The 20,292-nt window shown below is 42.1% G+C and overlaps 1 protein-coding gene across 1 annotated transcript in view; it reads right to left on the reverse strand.

Moving 5' to 3' along the window:
* FNDC1 (fibronectin type III domain containing 1) overlaps positions 1–20,292 on the reverse strand; it is a 344,034-nt gene that overhangs the window by 105,309 nt on the left and 218,433 nt on the right. Inside the window, exons 12-14 of the mRNA XM_077283151.1 lie at positions 15,842–15,916; positions 12,301–12,444; positions 6,655–6,885 (exon numbers count right to left, since the gene is read on the reverse strand). Coding sequence (XP_077139266.1) covers positions 6,655–6,885; positions 12,301–12,444; positions 15,842–15,916 — 450 coding nt within the window. The remainder of the gene's footprint in view (positions 1–6,654; positions 6,886–12,300; positions 12,445–15,841; positions 15,917–20,292) is intronic.

Here is a 20,292-nt window from a genome sequence, read left to right on the forward strand (position 1 = left end):
CATGCCACTTACCAAGTTAGCAGGCAGTAAGACGGCAGGACTAGGAAGTGTGTGAGATAAATGCACGTGGGCACTAGGACCCAGCATCTCCTGAGCCAGTCCCAGCGTGCACAAATCTGCAACCCCAAAGAAGCCGCCAGCACCGTACACTGCAGAAGGGAGACTCCACTGTGCTGCTCTCCTCCTGTGGAGTGTTCTGCCTCATCAAAAAGTGACAGGGGCTCCCAGTGGGCCCCTTCATGTGACAGGGCCCAGGGCGATGGCCCCCTCTGCCCCCCAAGTAGCTTCGCTACTGTTGGCTATATATAAGGCTAACTAATGATGCAATGGAGGAAGAGAAGGATAAGTATAGAAAGCAGTATATGAGGATGTTGATGATGACAATGACCAAGCACTACTTGAGAATGCAGCCTGTGTACCATGAAGATTATTATGAGGAAGAGAATAGGTTGATTCTTGCACATATTACTGGTCAGTTTGCTTTTACCACATGACCAGGTGATGCTGCTTCATATGCAAATGCAGGCCAGAGTTCCTAGTTTCTTGGAGCATGAAAATCCATGGCCTATTTTCCTCCTGTAAAGCCTGCACACTGCAAAAGTTTTTTCTATCAACAATGTAGAAAAGAACACTCAGATTCGAGGTGGCCTCAAGTATGATGGGCCATTAGCATTACCTGTGAATTAAGGTGTTGTTTAGTCTCCATCACTAATATACTAATACCACTAGCAGCAAAACTGGCTCCTAAGCTGACCACATAATAATAAAATCTAACCCAGAAGATCTATTGTTCAGACATTGGCACTGGTCTTTCCCAACTGACAACACCCTCCTCCTCTGATGACATCACTTCAGCAGCACCCTGATCTAGTTTCCAGGTCTTGTCCACCACACAACCATAATCATCATTATTGTCATTGTCCGTTACTTCTCTGATAGTTGACTGAGTTTGGGGAATGTCCTGAGCTCCTTACTTCTCCACCTGACTGCCACCTCAAGATTTACCCTGACTCAGAGTGTCAAAACATACTTGTCTGCCACTGCCTGTGCCCCTGCCTCCAAGGCTGATAGGCACAACTAGGCATGTGAATCATGTCCTTCATGTCATTCGGGAACAAAGGCTGACTCATCTAATAAATAGAATAAGAAAAAATAACTAAGGCTACTTTCACATATCAGTTTTTTTTTGCCTGGAGGCATAATTTGGCGATTTTTTTTTAAAAAACTGATCATGTGCAAATTGTGAAAAACTGATGCACTGGATTCGTTTTTTTGGTGGATCCGTTTTTGTTTATCGGGGAGAGAGAGAGACCAGAACAGAAAATGTGCATGACTTCAATGGAGAAATGCATGAAAAACCACATTTGGAGGCCGGATTCATCATTTCAACACACGGTTCATACGTTTTTCGCCGGATCAGTCGCTGGGTGATTTTTCACCGGACAGAAAAAACATTCCTATGAATGTTTTCCCCAGCTGCCGGAAAACTAATTTTAGATGGATCTGGCAAAAAACGGATGAAACGTGTGGCCATCAGGCGCAATCCGGCGCTGATACAACTCTATGAGATAAAAACGGAGCCGGGGGAAAAAAAGGATCCGTTTTTTTCAAAATTTGCCGGATTGTGCCTGACGGCAAAAGCCTGATGTGTGAAAGTAGCCTAAGATATTGTTGTGAAATGTATTCCTTAGTCTAAAGAGTGGTGCGCATAGAAATGTATCATTGACAAAACGGACCATCTGCAATATAAAAGATTAACTGGTATGATATTGCAGGAGGTGAACTATGCACTACTGACATAAACTGAGCAGGTCGCTGTATGAGGTAACATCATCCTGCAGTGAGGAGTGCCATATACAAGGAAAAGGAGGAAAATTGTGACCTACTTTTAGTAGTACTATTGCCCAGATGGCTGGTGCCAATGGAGGTGGTACTGCTCCTGCTAGCAGCTCCCATATTTCCCACTTTTTCTTTTACCATACATTTTGTACACAACTATAATTAGCGTTTTACAACATTTTCAACCACTGTTATTCAAGCCTTTACAAAAAGTACTGAATAAAATATGCTAGGTAGGGTATACATGATCCTCACAAAGCCTAATACAACAACATATGTTGTGGAGGGCCAAACCAATAGGCTGAAATTAATTCTGCTCAATATTAATATTAACATATTTATTATAATTATTTGATGTTCTACACCTGATTATACAGCTGATATTATATAGCATGACCCAAAGAAAGACTCCCTATGTACAGCATGAGCACCACATAGCTTCCCTATATACAACATGGACCCCACATAGCCTCCCTATATAGAGCATGAGCCAAAAAAGCCTCCCTGCATACAGCATGAGCCCCACATAGCCTCCCTATATACAGCATGAGCTCCACATATCCTCCCTATATACAGCATGAGCTCCACATAGCCTCCCAACTGTATATACAGCATAAGCCCCATGTAGCCTCCTTATATACATCATGTGTCAAAAAGGCTCTCTATATACAGCATGAGCACCACATAGCCTCCCTATATACAGCATGAGCTCCACATAACTTCCCTCTATACAGCATAAGCAAAGTGTAGCCTCCTTATATACAGCATGAGCCCCACATAGCCTCCCTATATACAGCATGGGCCCCACATAGCCTCCCTATATACAGCATGAGCCAAAAAGTCTCCCCATATACAGCATGAGCCCCACATAGCCTCCCTAAATACGGCATGAGCTCCACATATCCTCCCTATATACAGCATAAGCCCCACATAGCCTCCTTATATGCAGCGTGAGTCAAAAAGCCTCTCTATATACAGCATGAGCCCCACATAGCCTCCTTATATGCAGCATGAGCTCCACATAGCCTCCCTATATACAGCATAAGCCCCATGTAGCCTCCTTATATACAGCATGAGTTCCACATATCCTTCCTATACAGCATGAGCCAAAAAAGCCTCTCTATATACAGCATGAGCCCACATAGCCTCCTTATATGCAGCATGAGCTCCACATAGCCTCTCTATACACAGCATAAGCCCCATGTAGCCTCCTTATATACAGCATGAGCTCCACATATCCTTCCTATACAGCATGAGCCAAAAAAGCCTCCCTATATACAGCATGAGCCCCACATAGCCTCCCTAAATACGGCATGAGCTCCACATTGCCTCCCTATATACAGCATAAGCCCCATGTAGCCTCCTTATATGCAGCATGAGAAAAAAATCCTCTCTATATACAGATTGAGCCCCACATAGCTTCCCTAAATACGGCATGAGCTCCACATATCCTCCCTTTATACAGCATGAGCTCCACATAGCCTCCCTATATACAGCATAATCCCCATGTAGCCTCCTTATATACAGCATGAGCTCCACATATCCTTCCTATACAGCATGAGCCAAAAAAGCCTCTCTATATACAGCATGAGCCCACATAGCCTCCTTATATGCAGCATGAGCTCCACATAGCCTCCCTATATACAACATAAGCCCCATGTAGCCTCCTTATAAACGGCATGAGCTCCACATATCCTTCCTATACAGCATGAGCCAAAAAAGCCTCTTTATATACAGCATGAGCCCCACATAGCCTCCCTAAATACGGCATGAGCTCCACATAGCCTCCCTATATACAGCATAAGCCTCATGTAGCCTCCTTATATGCAGCATGAGAAAAAAAAGCCTCTCTATATACAGATTGAGCCCCACATAGCTTCCCTATATACCTCATAAGCCCCATGTAGCCTCCTTATATACAGCATGAGCTCCACATAGCCTCCCAATATACAGCATAAGCCCCATGTAAACTCCTTATACACAGCATGAGCCCCACATAGCCTCCCTATATACAGCAGCAGCCCCACATAGCCTCCATATATAGCATAGGCCCCACATAACCTTCCTATATACAGCATGAGCCAAAAAAGCCTCCCTATATACAGAATGAGCCACACACAGCCTCTCTATATACAGCATGAGCAAAAAAAAGCCTCTCTATATACATCATGAGCCCCACTAAACCTCCCTATTTATATAGCATAAGCACCATGTAGCCTCCTTATATACAGCATGACCCCACATAGCCTCCCTATATACAGCAGAAGCCAAAAAAGCCTCCATATATACATATTTATTACAATTATTTGATGTTATATAGCTGATTATACAGTTGATGAGCCAAAAAAAGACTCCCTATATACAGCATGAGCCCTACATAGCCTCCTTATATACAGCATGAGCCCCACATAGCCTCCCTATATACAGCAGTAACCCCACATAGCCTCCCTATATACAGCATGGGCCCCACATAGCCTTCCTACATACACTTCCTGATAGAAGTTATGTCGCTTATCCATGTTATGTAAATAAAAGTTTATGACCCGACGTTAAATTCATCCATTGGTTGTATAACCTATTCTTTTGAAAGCTGAAACCCTCCGAAATGTGGTTTAGGTTAAGAAAATAAATTGGCATCAATGCAGAAATATTGATCAGTTAATGGACCCAGAATGGTCAGATTTTAGCAAGACAAAGGTTTTGTCGCCTGGTCATATAATGCACCAAATCCTAGTATACATCCTCACCTGTGCTCAGTAAATGATCGGTTAATTAGTGTGTGTGTATAAAACGAAGCCCAGCACCCCAGACCTTCACTTAAACTGCAACTTGAGCTCTGACAACATGCCAAAAATCCACCTTGCGATCAAAGCCTGGATTATCAAGAGGCTGAAGACCAGATCCTCAGCAGAGGTGGCTGGCACCTTTAATGTGTCTCAGTGTCAAGTACAAAGAATTAAAAAAAGATTTGAAGAGACTGGCGATGTGTTTGACAAGCCCAGCTCCGGCAGACCCCGCAAGACAACTGCTCAGGAGGAATGTTTGTTGGCTAGAAAATCCAAAGCAAACCCCTCTTCCACTGCAGCAGAGCTCCAACAGGCCTGGTCACCTCAAGTCCCTGTGTCAACTAGAACAGTTTGTAGGATTCTGTCTCGAAATGGCCTCATTTGATGATTCGATGACGTCACGGTCAGGTGACCGGTCACATGAGTGGTCACGGACCAATCACAGGACTGCGACGTCATCGAGGGTCCTTCATGCTCTGCAATTCTTAGGAACGGAGGCAGACGCTTGCCGCAGTGACAGCCAGGCTTCTCGGAGGGGTGAGTATATACATATTTTTTATTTTTATTCTTTATTTTTAACATGAATATGGATCCCAAGGCCTGAAGGAGAGTCTCCTCTCCTTCAGACCCTGGGAACCACAGGCCATATAAGATGACTGGGCGTATAAGATGACCCCCGTCTTATACAGCGGGCATATCCCAAATTCCATATTTTATATGGAAAAGTTGGGGGTCGTCTTATACGCCCAGTCGTCTTATACACCAGAAAATACGGTATATATGAATTGGAGGTGTATTTACAATACGCTCACTGTGAGTTGCCTAATATTCGGCCTAGTAGTGGAAGCAGCAGTGGCCTTGTCCATCACTTGTCACTCAATTGCAGAATTGTACTGACGATTTGAGAAAGCAGAGTTGTGTCCCCTTACAAACTTGTGACAGCGGTGTGATCTGTGCAACCCACCGGCTGTTATCTTTAAAACACTTCAAGAGCCACTGCCTGCAGAACTTGTTTTCTCATACAGTACCAGCTAGCTTAGCTTGGTTGATACTCATTGCCTGTGTGATGTCAGGAAATCAGAAAGTGTATTATCATCAAACTAAATAGCCAGGTGCTGGACGAGGAGGAAACCTCATAGGGCAGTGGCTAGTTGATGACCAAAACACTAAATGACTAATTTGCATATGAATGAAAGGGTAATTAATCTGGAATGAAGCAACAGATAGAAGAAATAAAGGTGCTGATGTATATACATTTCAAAGACCTGTGTGCCCATACAGTTTGGGGGTTCGATCTCACTGACAGATTCCCTTTAAACAGGTATACAATGACAGACCTGCACAGTGAAATTTGTATATTTTTGTTAATTTTTACATTTTCTTAGCAAAAATAAATCCCTCTTCTCAAAAAAGGATGTTTAAAAAAATACCAGGAAGGTACAAGCCAAAAAAAGAAAATGCGACAACAGTCCACAGCTTTGTGGTATGTTCAGTTGTGAACTTGGACTAGTAAAATACTTATGCAAAAAGTTAAAGGAAATCTGTCCTTAGATTTTTGCCACCTAATGATTCCAGTGATGTATCACCTATAGGGCTGCTTACTGTAGTATGGATAAAATCACCGTTTTATCAGCAGGAGATTATCATTAGAGGACTAGTAAACCTGCTGCCAGGTAGTCAAGCACATTCTTGAACTCAGTTTAACCTCACTCCCATCACTGATTGCTAGCTTTCTGTATACAATGTACATGGGCAGAAAACTCTTGTACAGTGCATACATTTGTGTACAGAGCTCAACATTTAGATAACTGCAGCCCAGTAAGTGACACATCGCTAGAGTCAGGGACCTTACATTATACTGCACTCAGATGGGGTAGCAAAAATCTAATGACAGACTCCATTTACAGTAAGAAAGTTAAAAAGTTAAACTTGTTTCTAGGTAAACAAAATATGCATCTCAACATGCCTAATATCACCTAGTTTTTTACTTGAATTATACATCTTCTCTGCAAATATTAATATTAATTACCTGTAATGAAATCCCCTTTCTTCGGTTTGGCCCAGTCTAAGATAACAAAGGAGTGGCAACCTTCAACTGCCACAACAGTAATGTTATAGGAGATATTTCGAGGTGGAAGAACTCCATCTTTCATTTCTTTTGGTAAAAGATCAGCCAGATTCTCCACTTGGAAGTGTTCTAGGGCATCATTGAGTGAGCATGGGGTGTTTGGGTCCTTACTTATATATGATACATATGGAGCTGGGAAAATAAGAAATGGTGCCATATAAATTATGATTTCACATGTGTAAATATAATCATCTTCTTTTTCATTACCTGTTACACTGATACATAGAATACAACTGTGTTAGATGCTTGAGCATTTAGACTCACAATTACTATTAGATACTTTAACTATGTACATTTCATCAAACAATCTTATTCTTAAAAAAATGCTATTTAGCATCATATGGCTCAGATCAAAGTTTCTGCTTTTAAATGGAAGCTATCATCAGAAAACAATCAAATGGTTAAATCAGATTTTATTGTTAAATTTATGTTGAGAATTTTGGGGGCAATTTTTTCACACTGGGCCCTGTTTTTTTAGATACTTCCTGTTCTTTCAGGGGGACTTTTCAGCACTCTCCATATCATTAGTGGCAGGATTACAATGATAATTAACAATTCTATGCAGAGCTGATAATACAGGATCCACCAATCACAATTCGTGATGTAAGGCTCATCTATTAACATGGACCCGGGAGGTATATGAACCTTGGGCATCAGTGCAGCTGGTAGGATGGCACACGGGGAGCGAGGATGCGGCACACACGGGAGTCTTGGGAGCAGCAGGATGGATGAAATAAAGCATTTAGCAATGAGGCAGGTAAGCACAATGTGAACAGGAGGTAAAGTACATAAAATTAGAGTCTTCAATAGCAATCTGAAGACACAGATGTGTGACCTTTTGGGCCACCATCTTAGGGAGATGATGTCACACGCTGGGCAACCTACAAAGCTTGATGTGGAGCACAACAGTGGTCAATGGAACAAGGTGAAGGGAGCAAAGCCTAGACCCAGGACAGGTGCGTACCAAGTGATGTCACATAAAATGTGAAAAAATAGAAATAGAGGGCACTCTGAAGCCTTTTATAAGTCCTTTATTGTGGCATAAAAGAGTAGTAGTAGCAGGTCTTACAGGAGAACGCAGGTGTCATGAGACGACGGCCCGTTTCGCGCGAGTGCGCTTCTACAGGTCTACGGAAAGACTGGAAGGAGGGGAATTAATAGCAGCTGACTTGCCGCCTCGGCCCCACCTCTACCTGAATCCAGTAAGAAACCTTGAAACATACTAATCATTAAAAGAACACACATTAAAAACATATCAATGTGCATATTCAGTAACACCCTGCTAATATTGCTATCAACTAATATGAACAAAGTTATAATATTTACAAAAACATAGACATGTCTGTTCTTTCGTTTAAGCCCATCGGGCCTGTGGCGTTAACTTTTAAAATCCATCTACCTTCTTTCTGAAGAAGCAATTTATTGTGATCGCCACCTTGTATTGGGAGTGTGACTCATTCTAAACCGGCAAACCGCATAGTGGCCGCGTTACTGTTGTGGTGGACCCATATATGGTTAATCAGACGGGGGACCCCTTTGCCTGTTTTTATAGAGTTAAAGTGCTCTCTAAATCTTATAAACAAAGGGCGAATAGTCTTCCCCACGTAATAATACCCGCACGGGCAGAACACTACATAGACAACATGTGTCGTTCTGCAAGATATAAAGTCTCTGACTACATGATAAAACGGTCCTATGTGGATTACTCTATTGACCAAGTGGTATTCACAATAACTGCAATGTCCGCATTTGAAGTTTCCTTGCGGTATTCCTGCCTTCAGCCAATTATTATTATCAGAAACCACTCTGTTATGTACCAATATATCTTTTAAATTTCTGCTTCTGCGACATGCAAATAAAGGCCCTCGGCTGGTCAACTCTGTGAGGACTGGGTCCCTTTCCAGAATGTGCCAACTTTTGCGGATGGCCGATCTGACACAATTGTCCATCGGTCCGTATTTGAAACTGAAAACAAATCTTTTTTGTGAAGTATTACTTTTTCTGACATTTACGATTTCATTTGTTTCTGCCCTTATTTTGGCTTTTTTTTAACACGGGTTGAGGATAGCCTCGCGCTCTAAATCTGTCATAGAGATCCTGGGACTGTTTTATATAGCCTTCTTTACTACTATTCAATCTCCTAACCCTCAAAAACTGGCTATATGGGAGGGAATTTTTTGTGGAGTGCGGATGTGCACTATTATAATGTAAGAGAGAATTAGTAGAGGAAGGTTTTCTAAAGACCTCCGTTTGAACGAGGCCATCACTGATCCAAAGTTTGACGTCTAAAAAGACTAGGTTCGACCCCCCAAAAACTGATGTGAACTTCATGTTCATGGTGTTAATTTGCTCCAGATGGTGTACAAAATTCTGGAAGTCCCCCTCAGACCCATCCCAGACGATGAAAACGTCATACACGAATCTCAAAAACAATTTTATATTACCTAGGTACGGGTTAGAATCTGCGTAGACGTAGCGATTTTCGAATACTGCTAGGAATAGGTTGGCTATGGTACATGCGACGGGCGTACCCATCGCTGTGCCTACTATCTGCCAAAACCAGGTGGAGTCAAACTGAAAGGCATTGTGAGTCAATATGAACTTTAAGCCGTCACAAATGAAATTAACCGTTCTTATATCTGTTGCAGTGTAAGACAGAATTTCTCGATAGTCAATATATCTCGATAAAGGTTCTGTCAGAGAGCCTACCCCTGAAACAATGGGGCGGCCTGGTGGAGCTGATAGAGATTTATGGATCTTCGGTACAGCAGAATCTGCAGCTTTAAAAGAAATACAAAGCTGGTCAGACACAGTGATACGGATGGCAGATAAGGAAGGAAACACCGTCCTTTTAAAAAAAGAGATGTATATGAAGGAAGCCCATAACCAATTAGCAAAAACTGATACATATCACAAACTTAAGACAGACCCCACAGTGAAATATAAAAACGATTTGCGTACATTTTTGAGAGTTTACGTAGAGGAGGGAATTATTTCAGAAAAACAAGCGGAGAAGTTATTTCCCAATTTTCCACAAAAGCCACACTGGTACTATGTACCGAAGATCCATAAATCTCTATCAGCTCCACCAGGCCGCCCCATTGTTTCAGGGGTAGGCTCTCTGACAGAACCTTTATCGAGATATATTGACTGGCTTTCACATCCTCTTCTACCCGACATTCCCTCCTATATACGCGATACCAAAGATTTTTTGAGAGTTTTAAAAGGTTTCACATGGCAGGAAAGTTTTTTTATGGCTTCGATTGATGTTGAAAGCCTGTACACCCGCATACCACAAAAAATAGGGGTGGAAGCAGTACGAGAAATTCTGTCTTACACTGCAACAGATATAAGAACGGTTAATTTCATTTGTGACGGCTTAAAGTTCATATTGACTCACAATGCCATTCAGTTTGACTCCACCTGGTTTTGGCAGATAGTAGGCACGGCGATGGGTACGCCCGTCGCATGTACCCTAGCCAACCTATTCCTAGCAGTATTCGAAAATCGCTACGTCTACGCAGATACTAACCCGTACCTAGGTAATATAAAATTGTTTTTGAGATTCGTGGACGACGTTTTCATCGTCTGGGATGGGTCTGAGGGGGACTTCCAGAATTTTGTACACCATCTGGAGCAAATTAACACCATGAACATGAAGTTCACATCAGTTTTTGGGGGGTCGAACCTAGTCTTTTTAGACGTCAAACTTTGGATCAGTGATGGCCTCGTTCAAACGGAGGTCTTTAGAAAACCTTCCTCTACTAATTCTCTCTTACACTATAATAGTGCACATCCGCACTACACAAAAAATTCCCTCCCATATAGCCAGTTTTTGAGGGTTAGGAGATTGAATAGTAGTAAAGAAGGCTATATAAAACAGTCCCAGGATCTCTATGACAGATTTAGAGTGCGAGGCTATCCTCAACCCGAGTTAAAAAAGTCAAAATAAGGGCAGAAACAAATGAAATCGTAAATGTCAGAAAAAGTAATACTTCACAAAAAAGATTTGTTTTCAGTTTCAAATACGGACCGATGGACAATTGTGTCAGATCGGCCATCCGCAAAAGTTGGCACATTCTGGAAAGGGACCCAATCCTCACAGAGTTGACCAGCCGAGGGCCTTTATTTGCATGTCGCAGAAGCAGAAATTTAAAAGATATATTGGTACATAACAGAGTGGTTTCTGATAATAATAATTGGCTGAAGGCAGGAATACCGCAAGGAAACTTCAAATGCGGACATTGCAGTTATTGTGAATACCACTTGGTCAATAGAGTAATCCACATAGGACCGTTTTATCATGTAGTCAGAGACTTTATATCTTGCAGAACGACACATGTTGTCTATGTAGTGTTCTGCCCGTGCGGGTATTATTACGTGGGGAAGACTATTCGCCCTTTGTTTATAAGATTTAGAGAGCACTTTAACTCTATAAAAACAGGCAAAGGGGTCCCCCGTCTGATTAACCATATACGGGTCCACCACAACAGTAACGCGGCCACTAAGCGGTTTGCCGGTTTAGAACGAGTCACACTCCCAATACAAGGTGGCGATCACAATAAATTGCTTCTTCAGAAAGAAGGTAGATGGATTTTAAAAGTTAACGCCACAGGCCCGATGGGCTTAAACGAAAGAACAGACATGTCTATGTTTTTGTAAATATTATAACTTTGTTCATATTAGTTGATAGCAATATTAGCAGGGTGTTACTGAATATGCACATTGATATGTTTTTAATGTGTGTTCTTTTAATGATTAGTATGTTTCAAGGTTTCTTACTGGATTCTGGTAGAGGTGGGGCAAGTCAGCTGCTATTAATTCCCCTCCTTCCAGTCTTTCCGTAGACCTGTAGAAGCGCACTCGCGCGAAACGGGCCATCGTCTCATGACACCTGCGTTCTCCTGTAAGACCTGCTACTACTACTCTTTTATGCCACAATAAAGGACTTATAAAAGGCTTCAGACGGTGAGTGCCCTCTATTTCTATTTTTTCACATTTTATGGACTGTGTTTTTCTTGTGGAGCACCCCGTCTTACAATCCTGGCGGTATAGACTTACATGCAACAGTGAAACCTGAGGTCTCTGATGTAACCAGCTGTGAGTGCGGATTTTTTCATTTTTGCTTTTTTGTTACAAGTGATGTCACAGCTCCCCCTCTTTTCACAATAACCTTTACATGCACTCATTAGATGCTTCAATACAAAAGTTAAGGTCAAAGATTCTCCATTGTGGCTTATGTTCATATGCAGTTTATTTAAACAATTAGAAGTTAGAGTGGTCAGTGTGAAGACTGCAAGATTTCAATTTTTCATTTTTAAGACGGATTGTGATATGGCAAAAAAAAAAAAACATTTAGCAAAAAAAATATTTAAAAAATAGGTCATTTTCTAATGATTGCTTCACTTTAATAAAATTGGTTACATTCTAAATAAACAGCATACTACTCTAATGCCATATTATGATACCTTTCTTTTTAAAAAACCTGAAAAATAAAACATGCAAACTATTGTAGTAAGATATCTCTTTTCAAAGCTAGACACATACCAGTAAATCTTTTCTTGCCTGTTGCATCAAATTCAGACACCAAATTGTCATCGAATGACCTTATTTCAAGATCCTCAATAATAATCGGAGGCCGTGTTGTTGTTGTATGTATTATTGGAAGACGTGTGGTCTCAATTAACTCATCTGAAAATGATGTCATGTCATGTCAATAAAAGTCACAAATCTCCTTAACTAACAACATTGAAACATTCTTCATTTTCAATATTCCTACCACTTTATTTAAGATGCAACAATATTACAACTTGCCATGGTTAGGATTTATTTATTTAGTTTTGATTTAAAAAAAGGTAAATAACAGGGTGCATTATCTAGAAAAGCAAAATAGTTTGCTAATCTTTAAAGAACAACATCTCCTTTGGTGAAGCCAATGTATCCCCTCACTGCCGTGTATCCCCTCATTGGATAGGATATTGAAGATGCCGACAATTTCGCGCTCCTCCATAATTTGGCTATGTACCAGAGGAAGTGGACAGGACGTCCACAAAACATAGTTTTGTAGCCCGGCATAAAGTATGCAACTCTTCTGAACTCTGTGATTCCCTTGCCTGATTTTTGAGGAGTGCGGAATTGTCGGCATCTTGAATCTATCTATCTAAAATTTCTTGAAGATCCTTCGCGGGGCCGGTGCCATCTGCAGCCCTCCCATCATACTTATTATATGTGTTGTGCATACTCACAACTTGTAAAGGTGAGAATTGTACCTTACAGCAAACTAATTGTTATCTTGGTAGCTTGTCTATTGCGCCCCTCTCTTTACTGTTTCTAGCTCACTGCCATTTGCACATTTCTTGTGCTATCACAATATATACACACTTTGGAACACAATAGGAGTTGGATTGTCTCAGGTAGAAGTCTGCCACTGTCTCGTTCGTGCAGCTTTACTCACAGACTGACCAGAACTTCTGTCTATAAAATGGCTGCTAGTTGAGGAGCATATGACCATAATAGCCAATCAGCCACCTCCAATAGAAAAACAGCTTTCCCAGGTTTTTTATTATTGTAGGAGGCTGATGGACAGGTCTGTCACATGCTCTTCCCCCAGCAGCCATTGTATGGACAGTGCTGGTCAATGTATGAGGAAAGTTGTACTAACTAGAAAAAGTGGCCGTCTTCTTTCCTATTTACCTGAGAATCCATCAGTGAGCTCAATCTGATGGATGATCAAAGAGAAAAGTTTGTAACTCTTTTTTCTGTCTTTTTCTGATCTCCTATCAGCTTATTTATGGCTAAATACTACATTAAACTTGTATGCAAGGAGAAAAATCCTGTAAAGCAAAACAGTGAACCATTTGTGATGAAACCCAATAGCAAAAATTATTTTTAGCCCAAACATGAATTTAAGTAAAAAAACTTACATGATCGAGCAGTGTCACAGTGCCCGACAGAGACCAGTGACATCTCCTGCACACCGGGTATAGTGATAGCGCTTTGTTGCCGGCTTATTACCATTCAGCTAAGCAGACAGCTGCACTCAACACACAGGGCACTGGGGAAAACTGCACATGGGGGAGATACTGCGCAAGGGAGACACTGCAGGGACAGAGCAGGGACCAGCCCATAAAACGAGCATCACTGATGATGCTTCATTTCAAGGCAGCAGACGAAGCAAGGGGAGTGTCGGAATGTACCAGCCCACCTCCACCACGACAACGCTTTATTTCAGGGCAAAGGGAGTGATAGCAGTTTCATCCAGCAGATGATGATTTGTTTTAGTATCCCATCATGAACTGGGGATTCTCAAATGAATTGTCATAGGAAGTGGGTAATATAAACAGAGCCCTAAGCTGCAGAACTGAGTGAATGGTAGGGAATTTTACCATGACTTAGATTACAAAAGTTATTAATTTTTAAAGATTTATTAATTTAAATTTATTTTTGGATTTCGGACTAACCCATTAAAGCAAACCTGTCATCGGGATTTTGCTTAGTAAACTACAGACACTGTCAGATTGGTGCTGTTATACGGATTAAAATGATACCTGGGTTGAAGAAATCCATCTTATGGTTGTTGTTTGATCTTTATTTGCCGTTTTCAGTTAATGAGATGCTCATGCTTCAGGGTGGCCTGTGGGGGGTGTTTATGTGGTGCATGTACTGTCCATGTAGCTGTGTTGTGTGTACATGTGTACGATGCAGAGAGTGTACATCATGTGCATGCTGCAAATCTTTGTGTATAAGGCTGGGTTCACACGAGCGTATAAAAAATCTAGAAAAGCGGGATGATTTTTTCTCACTTGTCATCCGTGTGCTATCCGTATGCAATCCGTTTGTCCTACTCCGCAGATATTTTACAACACCATTTATAGTTTCCAATGGTGCATTCATAAAATCGGATGTTTTACTGTGGCTCCGTATGGCATCCAATTTTTTTCTTGCACTCATTTGATTTTAGAATGAAATCACAGCATGTTGCGTTTCTTTTCACAGTGAAAAAAAATTGGTAATCAGAACTGACCCATTAAATAACATTTGTCCGGGTGTTATCCGATAAAAAATTGGATAGCACTTGTACAACTTATACAGTGGTGTGAGCGAGTCTTAATACACTGGCTGCAGAGAAGCACTAATCATACATTTATTACTTCCCTATTCTTACTTTAGTGCATTCAAATTAGTGATAACGACCTTTCCACTTTACAACACCAGGAAAGTTTTAATTAGTAGGAAAAAAGATTATCAGAATTTCTGTTGTCTAAAACTGGGGTGTGTCTTATAGTGAGGTGTGCCCTATACGCTAAAAATACAGTAGGTATGTCATAAAACATCGTGGCTAGTCTTTATTTGTACAACAGTTCTCTCATCCCTTAATTTATTTGGATTCCTGCCTTTTAACCTTCCACTGCTCTGGTGTGACTTTACAATATACTGATGTACTAAACATTCAGTGAGTCTCTGACTAGCAATTTTCTTAATTATAAAACAACTTCATAGCAATTAATATGCAACAGATAAATGTTTTTTTATCCCAAAATCAAAACTTGACACTTATCTATATAATGGTTAATTTTCCACTTCTCACTCTGATCATCCACCATTATAAAACCTTCCATTTGTACTCCTTTCATTACAAACACACAGCTTTATATTTATATATTTTGTTTAACTCATATGTAGTGATGAGCGAATATACTCGTTACTCCAGATTTCCCGAGCACGCTCGGGTGTCCTCCAAGTATTTTTTAGTGCTCGGAGATTTAGTTTTCTTCGCCGCAGCTGGATGATTTACAGCTACTAGCCAGCATTAGTACATGTGGGGATTCCCTAGCAACCAGGCAACCCCCACATGTACTCAGCCTGGCTAATAGCTGTAAATTATTCAGCTGAGGCGATGAAAACGAAATCTCCGGGCACTGATAAATACTCGGAGGGAAATATTGAGTAACGAGTATATTCGCTCATCACTACTCATATGTAGAACTAATTTTTAATAACAAATTGCTCCAATCCGTATTTTTTTTCAAACCTGTAGTGTACATGTAAAATATTCCACATCATATTTTGCAAGGTCAATAATTTTTACCTTGATCAAGATCGAAGTATGTGATACTTCCTGGTGCTTCTGTTGTAACAATTAGATCTTGGCCAGAGTAGCTATCTGTTAAAACAGCGAACAATAAATGTTATATCCAATGGTGACAGTGAAGAAATATTAGCCTAGAAAAATCTGTGATTTTACAAGCAATGCTCATGGGTAGAAATCCTAATGACAATTTCCAAGGTGCCAATTTACTGAAGAAACACATATAAAACATAAACACAACATAAATTCTGAAAATGTATCATTAGAATTAAGTATTGTAAATTATTTTTGGCATAAAACATTCACCAGTAGCTGTTGATGATGGATTCCTTTTAGCACCTTAAGAACCAAGCCTCATTTTTTAAATCTGATATATGTGGTAATAATTCCAGAATGTTTCAATGTATCCCAGGGATTTTGAGATTGTGGTTTTTTTCGTGACAAGCTCTTCTTCAGGTTAGTGGTAAATTTTGGTCTATATGATTGGCGTTTATTTGTATAAATATGAAACATTTAAAAAAAAGTTACAAAAATTAGCAAATTTTCAAAATTTGAATTTTTATGCCCTTACATCAGATGGTTATACCACATAAACTAGTTAATAAATAACATTTGACATATGTCTTCTTAACAACAGCATCATTTTTTAAACATTTTTTCTTTAGGAAATTAGAAAGGTTAAAAGTTTACAGCATTTTTCCAACAAAATTTACAAAACCTATTTTTTTAGGGACCACATCAAATTGAAAGTAACTTTGAGGGGTCTATATGACAGAAAATACTCAAAAGTGACATCATTCTAAAAACTGCACCCCTCAAGATGTACAAAACCACATTCAATAAGTATAGGACATAATGAAAATTTTACTTTGTTGCACAAAACTGTTACTTTAGCCCCAAAATGTCATAAAGGTAACAGGAGAAAATGGACCGTAGAATTAGTTGAGCAGTTTCTCCTGAATACACCGATACTCCATATGTGGTGGAAAACAGCTGTTTGGACGCACGGTAGATGTCATGGTTGTGGACAGGGTTCCCTCCCTGACCTCTCAGGGTTAATTTTGTATCGCCTCCTTTTGGTTTGGGGAGGGCTATATTTACCCACCTTCGTCTGGGGATCCTGGTCAGTAACACATCTGTTCTGGCTGTGTGTCTGACCCCCTGATGTGCTTGCATACTGTGTAGTCCGTTTGCCTTCTCGTGTATGATCCGGTTCGTGTTCTCGTTCTGTGCATTGCTTTGTGATTCCGTGCTTACTGTCTGTTTCTGGCTCTGACCTTCGGCTTCGTACTCATCCTTTAGTACTTCATCGACCTCCTGGCTTGACTTCGGCATGTTCAGATTACTCTCCGGTTTCGCTGGTCACCACTGCAACTCAGCGTCTGGCTCTCCCTCTGGCCCCTCCCCCGGTGGTCACCTGTTTCAGTTCCTGCACTTCAACAGGTACGCCCACCACAGCACCCCCTGTCCTTCTGTATCTCGTGCTCAGACTCCTGCTGTAAGTCTGCAGCAGGGTTCTTGATAGTAGAGCTCAGAATGGAAGGAACAACATTTGACAAATTGGCTGGAATAGATCACTAATGCCAAGTCATGTTTGCATAATGTGCCTAAACAATAGAAACCAACATTTCCCAAGTGACCCCATTTTGGAAACTATACTCCACAAGGAATATATTTAAACCCACAGGTGCTTTATGGAATTTTAAAACACTGGACAGTGGAAATTAATAATGAGGTTTTTCCCCAAAAAATGTTTTAGCCCCCCAAATTTTCTATTTTCACAAAGGTAACAGGATATAATGGACCACATAATTTGTTGTAGTCCATGGGATACCTCATATGTGGTCAGAAAGTCTTGTTTGAGCACACAGCAGAGCTTGGAAGGAAAGGAAGGCTATTTGACTTTTGGAGTTCAAAATTGTCTGGAATTGCGGACACCATGTTGCATTTGGAGAGTCGCCAAGGTTCCAAAACAGCAGAAACCCACACAAGTGATCCCATTTTGGAAACTACACCTATCAAAGAATTAGTTTAGGGTGTAGTGAGCATTTTAAAGCCATAGTTATTTCACAGAATTGTATAACAATGGGCTGTGAAAATGAAAAGTTACATTTTTTTACTATAATGTTGTTTTAGTCCTAAGTTTTTAATTTTCAAAAGCGCTAATAGGAAAAAATAAATCTCCTGAATACAGCAATGCTCCATATGTGGTCGGACGCTACTTTTTTGGCACAATGCAAAGCTCAGAAGGAGTGAATTGCTCACCAGGGCAGTGGGGTACTCGGTACCGGGTCCGGTCACAATTAAAAAGGTGGTCACGGTGGCTGCGACCCGGTCCGTGGCCCTGGGCACTCAAATAAAAGGGGAAAGGTCTTTTAGGGGAGTTGTGATAAAGTTTGTGTTCGTGACGCCACCTGTGGTTCTTGGTCAGAGGGGACCGACGCTGCTTAAAGGGGTGCTCTGGGGTGATGCTACTGCAGCAAAGATGGTGACGCTTCCCACAGGTGAAGCGGGGTCCCCAGGGCTCCCGGTGTGCTGGGCAGGGATGGTGTATGTCTGCAAATAAATGGAGGATGTTGTAAAGTCTTTACCTGGTTTACTGGTTGCAAGTGGATCGCCCCCACGCAAGGGCAATGGGGTACTCGGTACCGGGTGCTTCGGTTCGGGGGATGTCACGGTGGCCTGACCCGGTCCGTGGCCCTTTAAGGGGTATCCAATTAAAGGAAGAGTTTGTATAAAGTTCGTGACGCCACCTGTGGGTCCGCTGGGGTGATGTTATGGCAGCTAGATGGTATACCTTCCCACAGGTGAAGTGTATCCCCAGGGCTTCCCAGAGTGTAGATGGTGACGGTGGATGATGTGAGGTGCAGTGAATAACGAGGACACAAGGTTGCATTTTCTTTACCTTTTACTGAAGGCTTCAGTGTCCACAGTCCAGGGCACCGGATCACAGGGTAGGCAGAGTCCGGCCAGTCTGAAGGCAAATCCAGAGTCTCCTTGTCCAGGTGGAATTCAATAGCCTTCCTATGCGCCCAGTAACACAGTAGGTTCCCACTTGCATAAGCTCTAATGAGGTCCTCACTGTTATTACTCTTCTCACTGTTCCCCGTAGTCGGATAGAACAAAACCCGTATGACTGATGGCCTGAGGCTTGTTTATAGGGACCCTAGAGACGCCCCGACCCCCCACAAGTTGCCACCGTGTCTTCCTAGGTATTAAGGTCAGGCAGCCAACTTGGAACTGACTGTCCTGCCGGTCTCTGAAGCAAGGCGTAGAGCACTTTACTCCCTCGGTATTCCAGCACCGGATCGCGCACCAGAAGGATGCCGCTTCTCTTGGCCACTATCCTCTCTGGTATCCACTTGTTGCTATGCCTTCATTTCTCACTCACTGCAATACACTTCCTTTCAAGGTCTCTTTCTTGGATGCTGCCGCACGTGGGGCAGGCGCAGCTCCGTGGACCCTCGTCCTCCGCAGACCGCAGTCTGGATCTGGCTGGAACCCACTCCAGCCAGCTTCTGCCAAACTCTGTCGGGCTCTGACTGTCTGGGTGAAGCCCAGTCAGCTTCTGTCTAACTTCCTAACCAACCCACCAGTTTTACCTATATGTGAGGAGTGGCCTAGTAGATAGAACCTTTGCTCCCCCTGGTGGACTGGAGTGTGAAGTGTGTTGTATGTGGTTGTGATACCTGGACAGAAGATCTCCTTTATTGCCTTCAGACGTAATATTGCTCCCCTGGTGGAAGAACAACATTACTGCAATGACCAGGACTCTGGGGCACTGCACAAGCAGCCTCAGTCCAGGGTACCAGCAACAGGTGGTGATATAGTCCGGCCGGCCTGGAGGCAAAGGTGGATCCCTCACCCAGGTGAGGTCCATAAGCCTTCCTACTCGCGCTCGTATGCGAGGTCCTTGCTGCCTGTGGCTTTCGTACAAAGTCCTCTCTCTCCTGTCCTGGGACAGTTACCCATATGGTGGGCAGTTTGAGCCTTTTTATAGGGTCTCTATCACGACCCGGGCTCTTAATGTACTGCTGCACCTTCAGGTGTGGGTACAGGCAAATTACATAAAGTCCTATGCCCTCCGGTTCTGCCGTGTGACCGGGTTCCTGCGCTTCGGCTCAGAGGGTGCCCAGTCACAGTTCCCCTCTAAGCCCTTTCCTGCTCCTGTGCTTCTTTCCTCAGATGCTCACTACAATTCAACCCTTCAGGTTATCTTCCTTTCCTGGAGCTGCAGCTCACACGTCTGCTGCACGGCCCCACTAGTCCTGCTCATTGCTCTCTTCCACTTTCAGACTCCAACGTCTGCTCAGCTGCACACCTCTCTTACCAGCTCCACCTAAGCTGATGTTCCTAGACAAGCTTCTCTATGGCAATCTCTGTCCAACTTTCTCTCTTTCCAGGGACTGCACCACTTTCTCGTGCATGCACGGCCCCTCTGCTCTTCCATC

This window comes from Ranitomeya variabilis, chromosome 2 (genome assembly GCF_051348905.1).
Source record: "Ranitomeya variabilis isolate aRanVar5 chromosome 2, aRanVar5.hap1, whole genome shotgun sequence".
NCBI classification, from domain to species: domain Eukaryota; kingdom Metazoa; phylum Chordata; class Amphibia; order Anura; family Dendrobatidae; genus Ranitomeya; species Ranitomeya variabilis.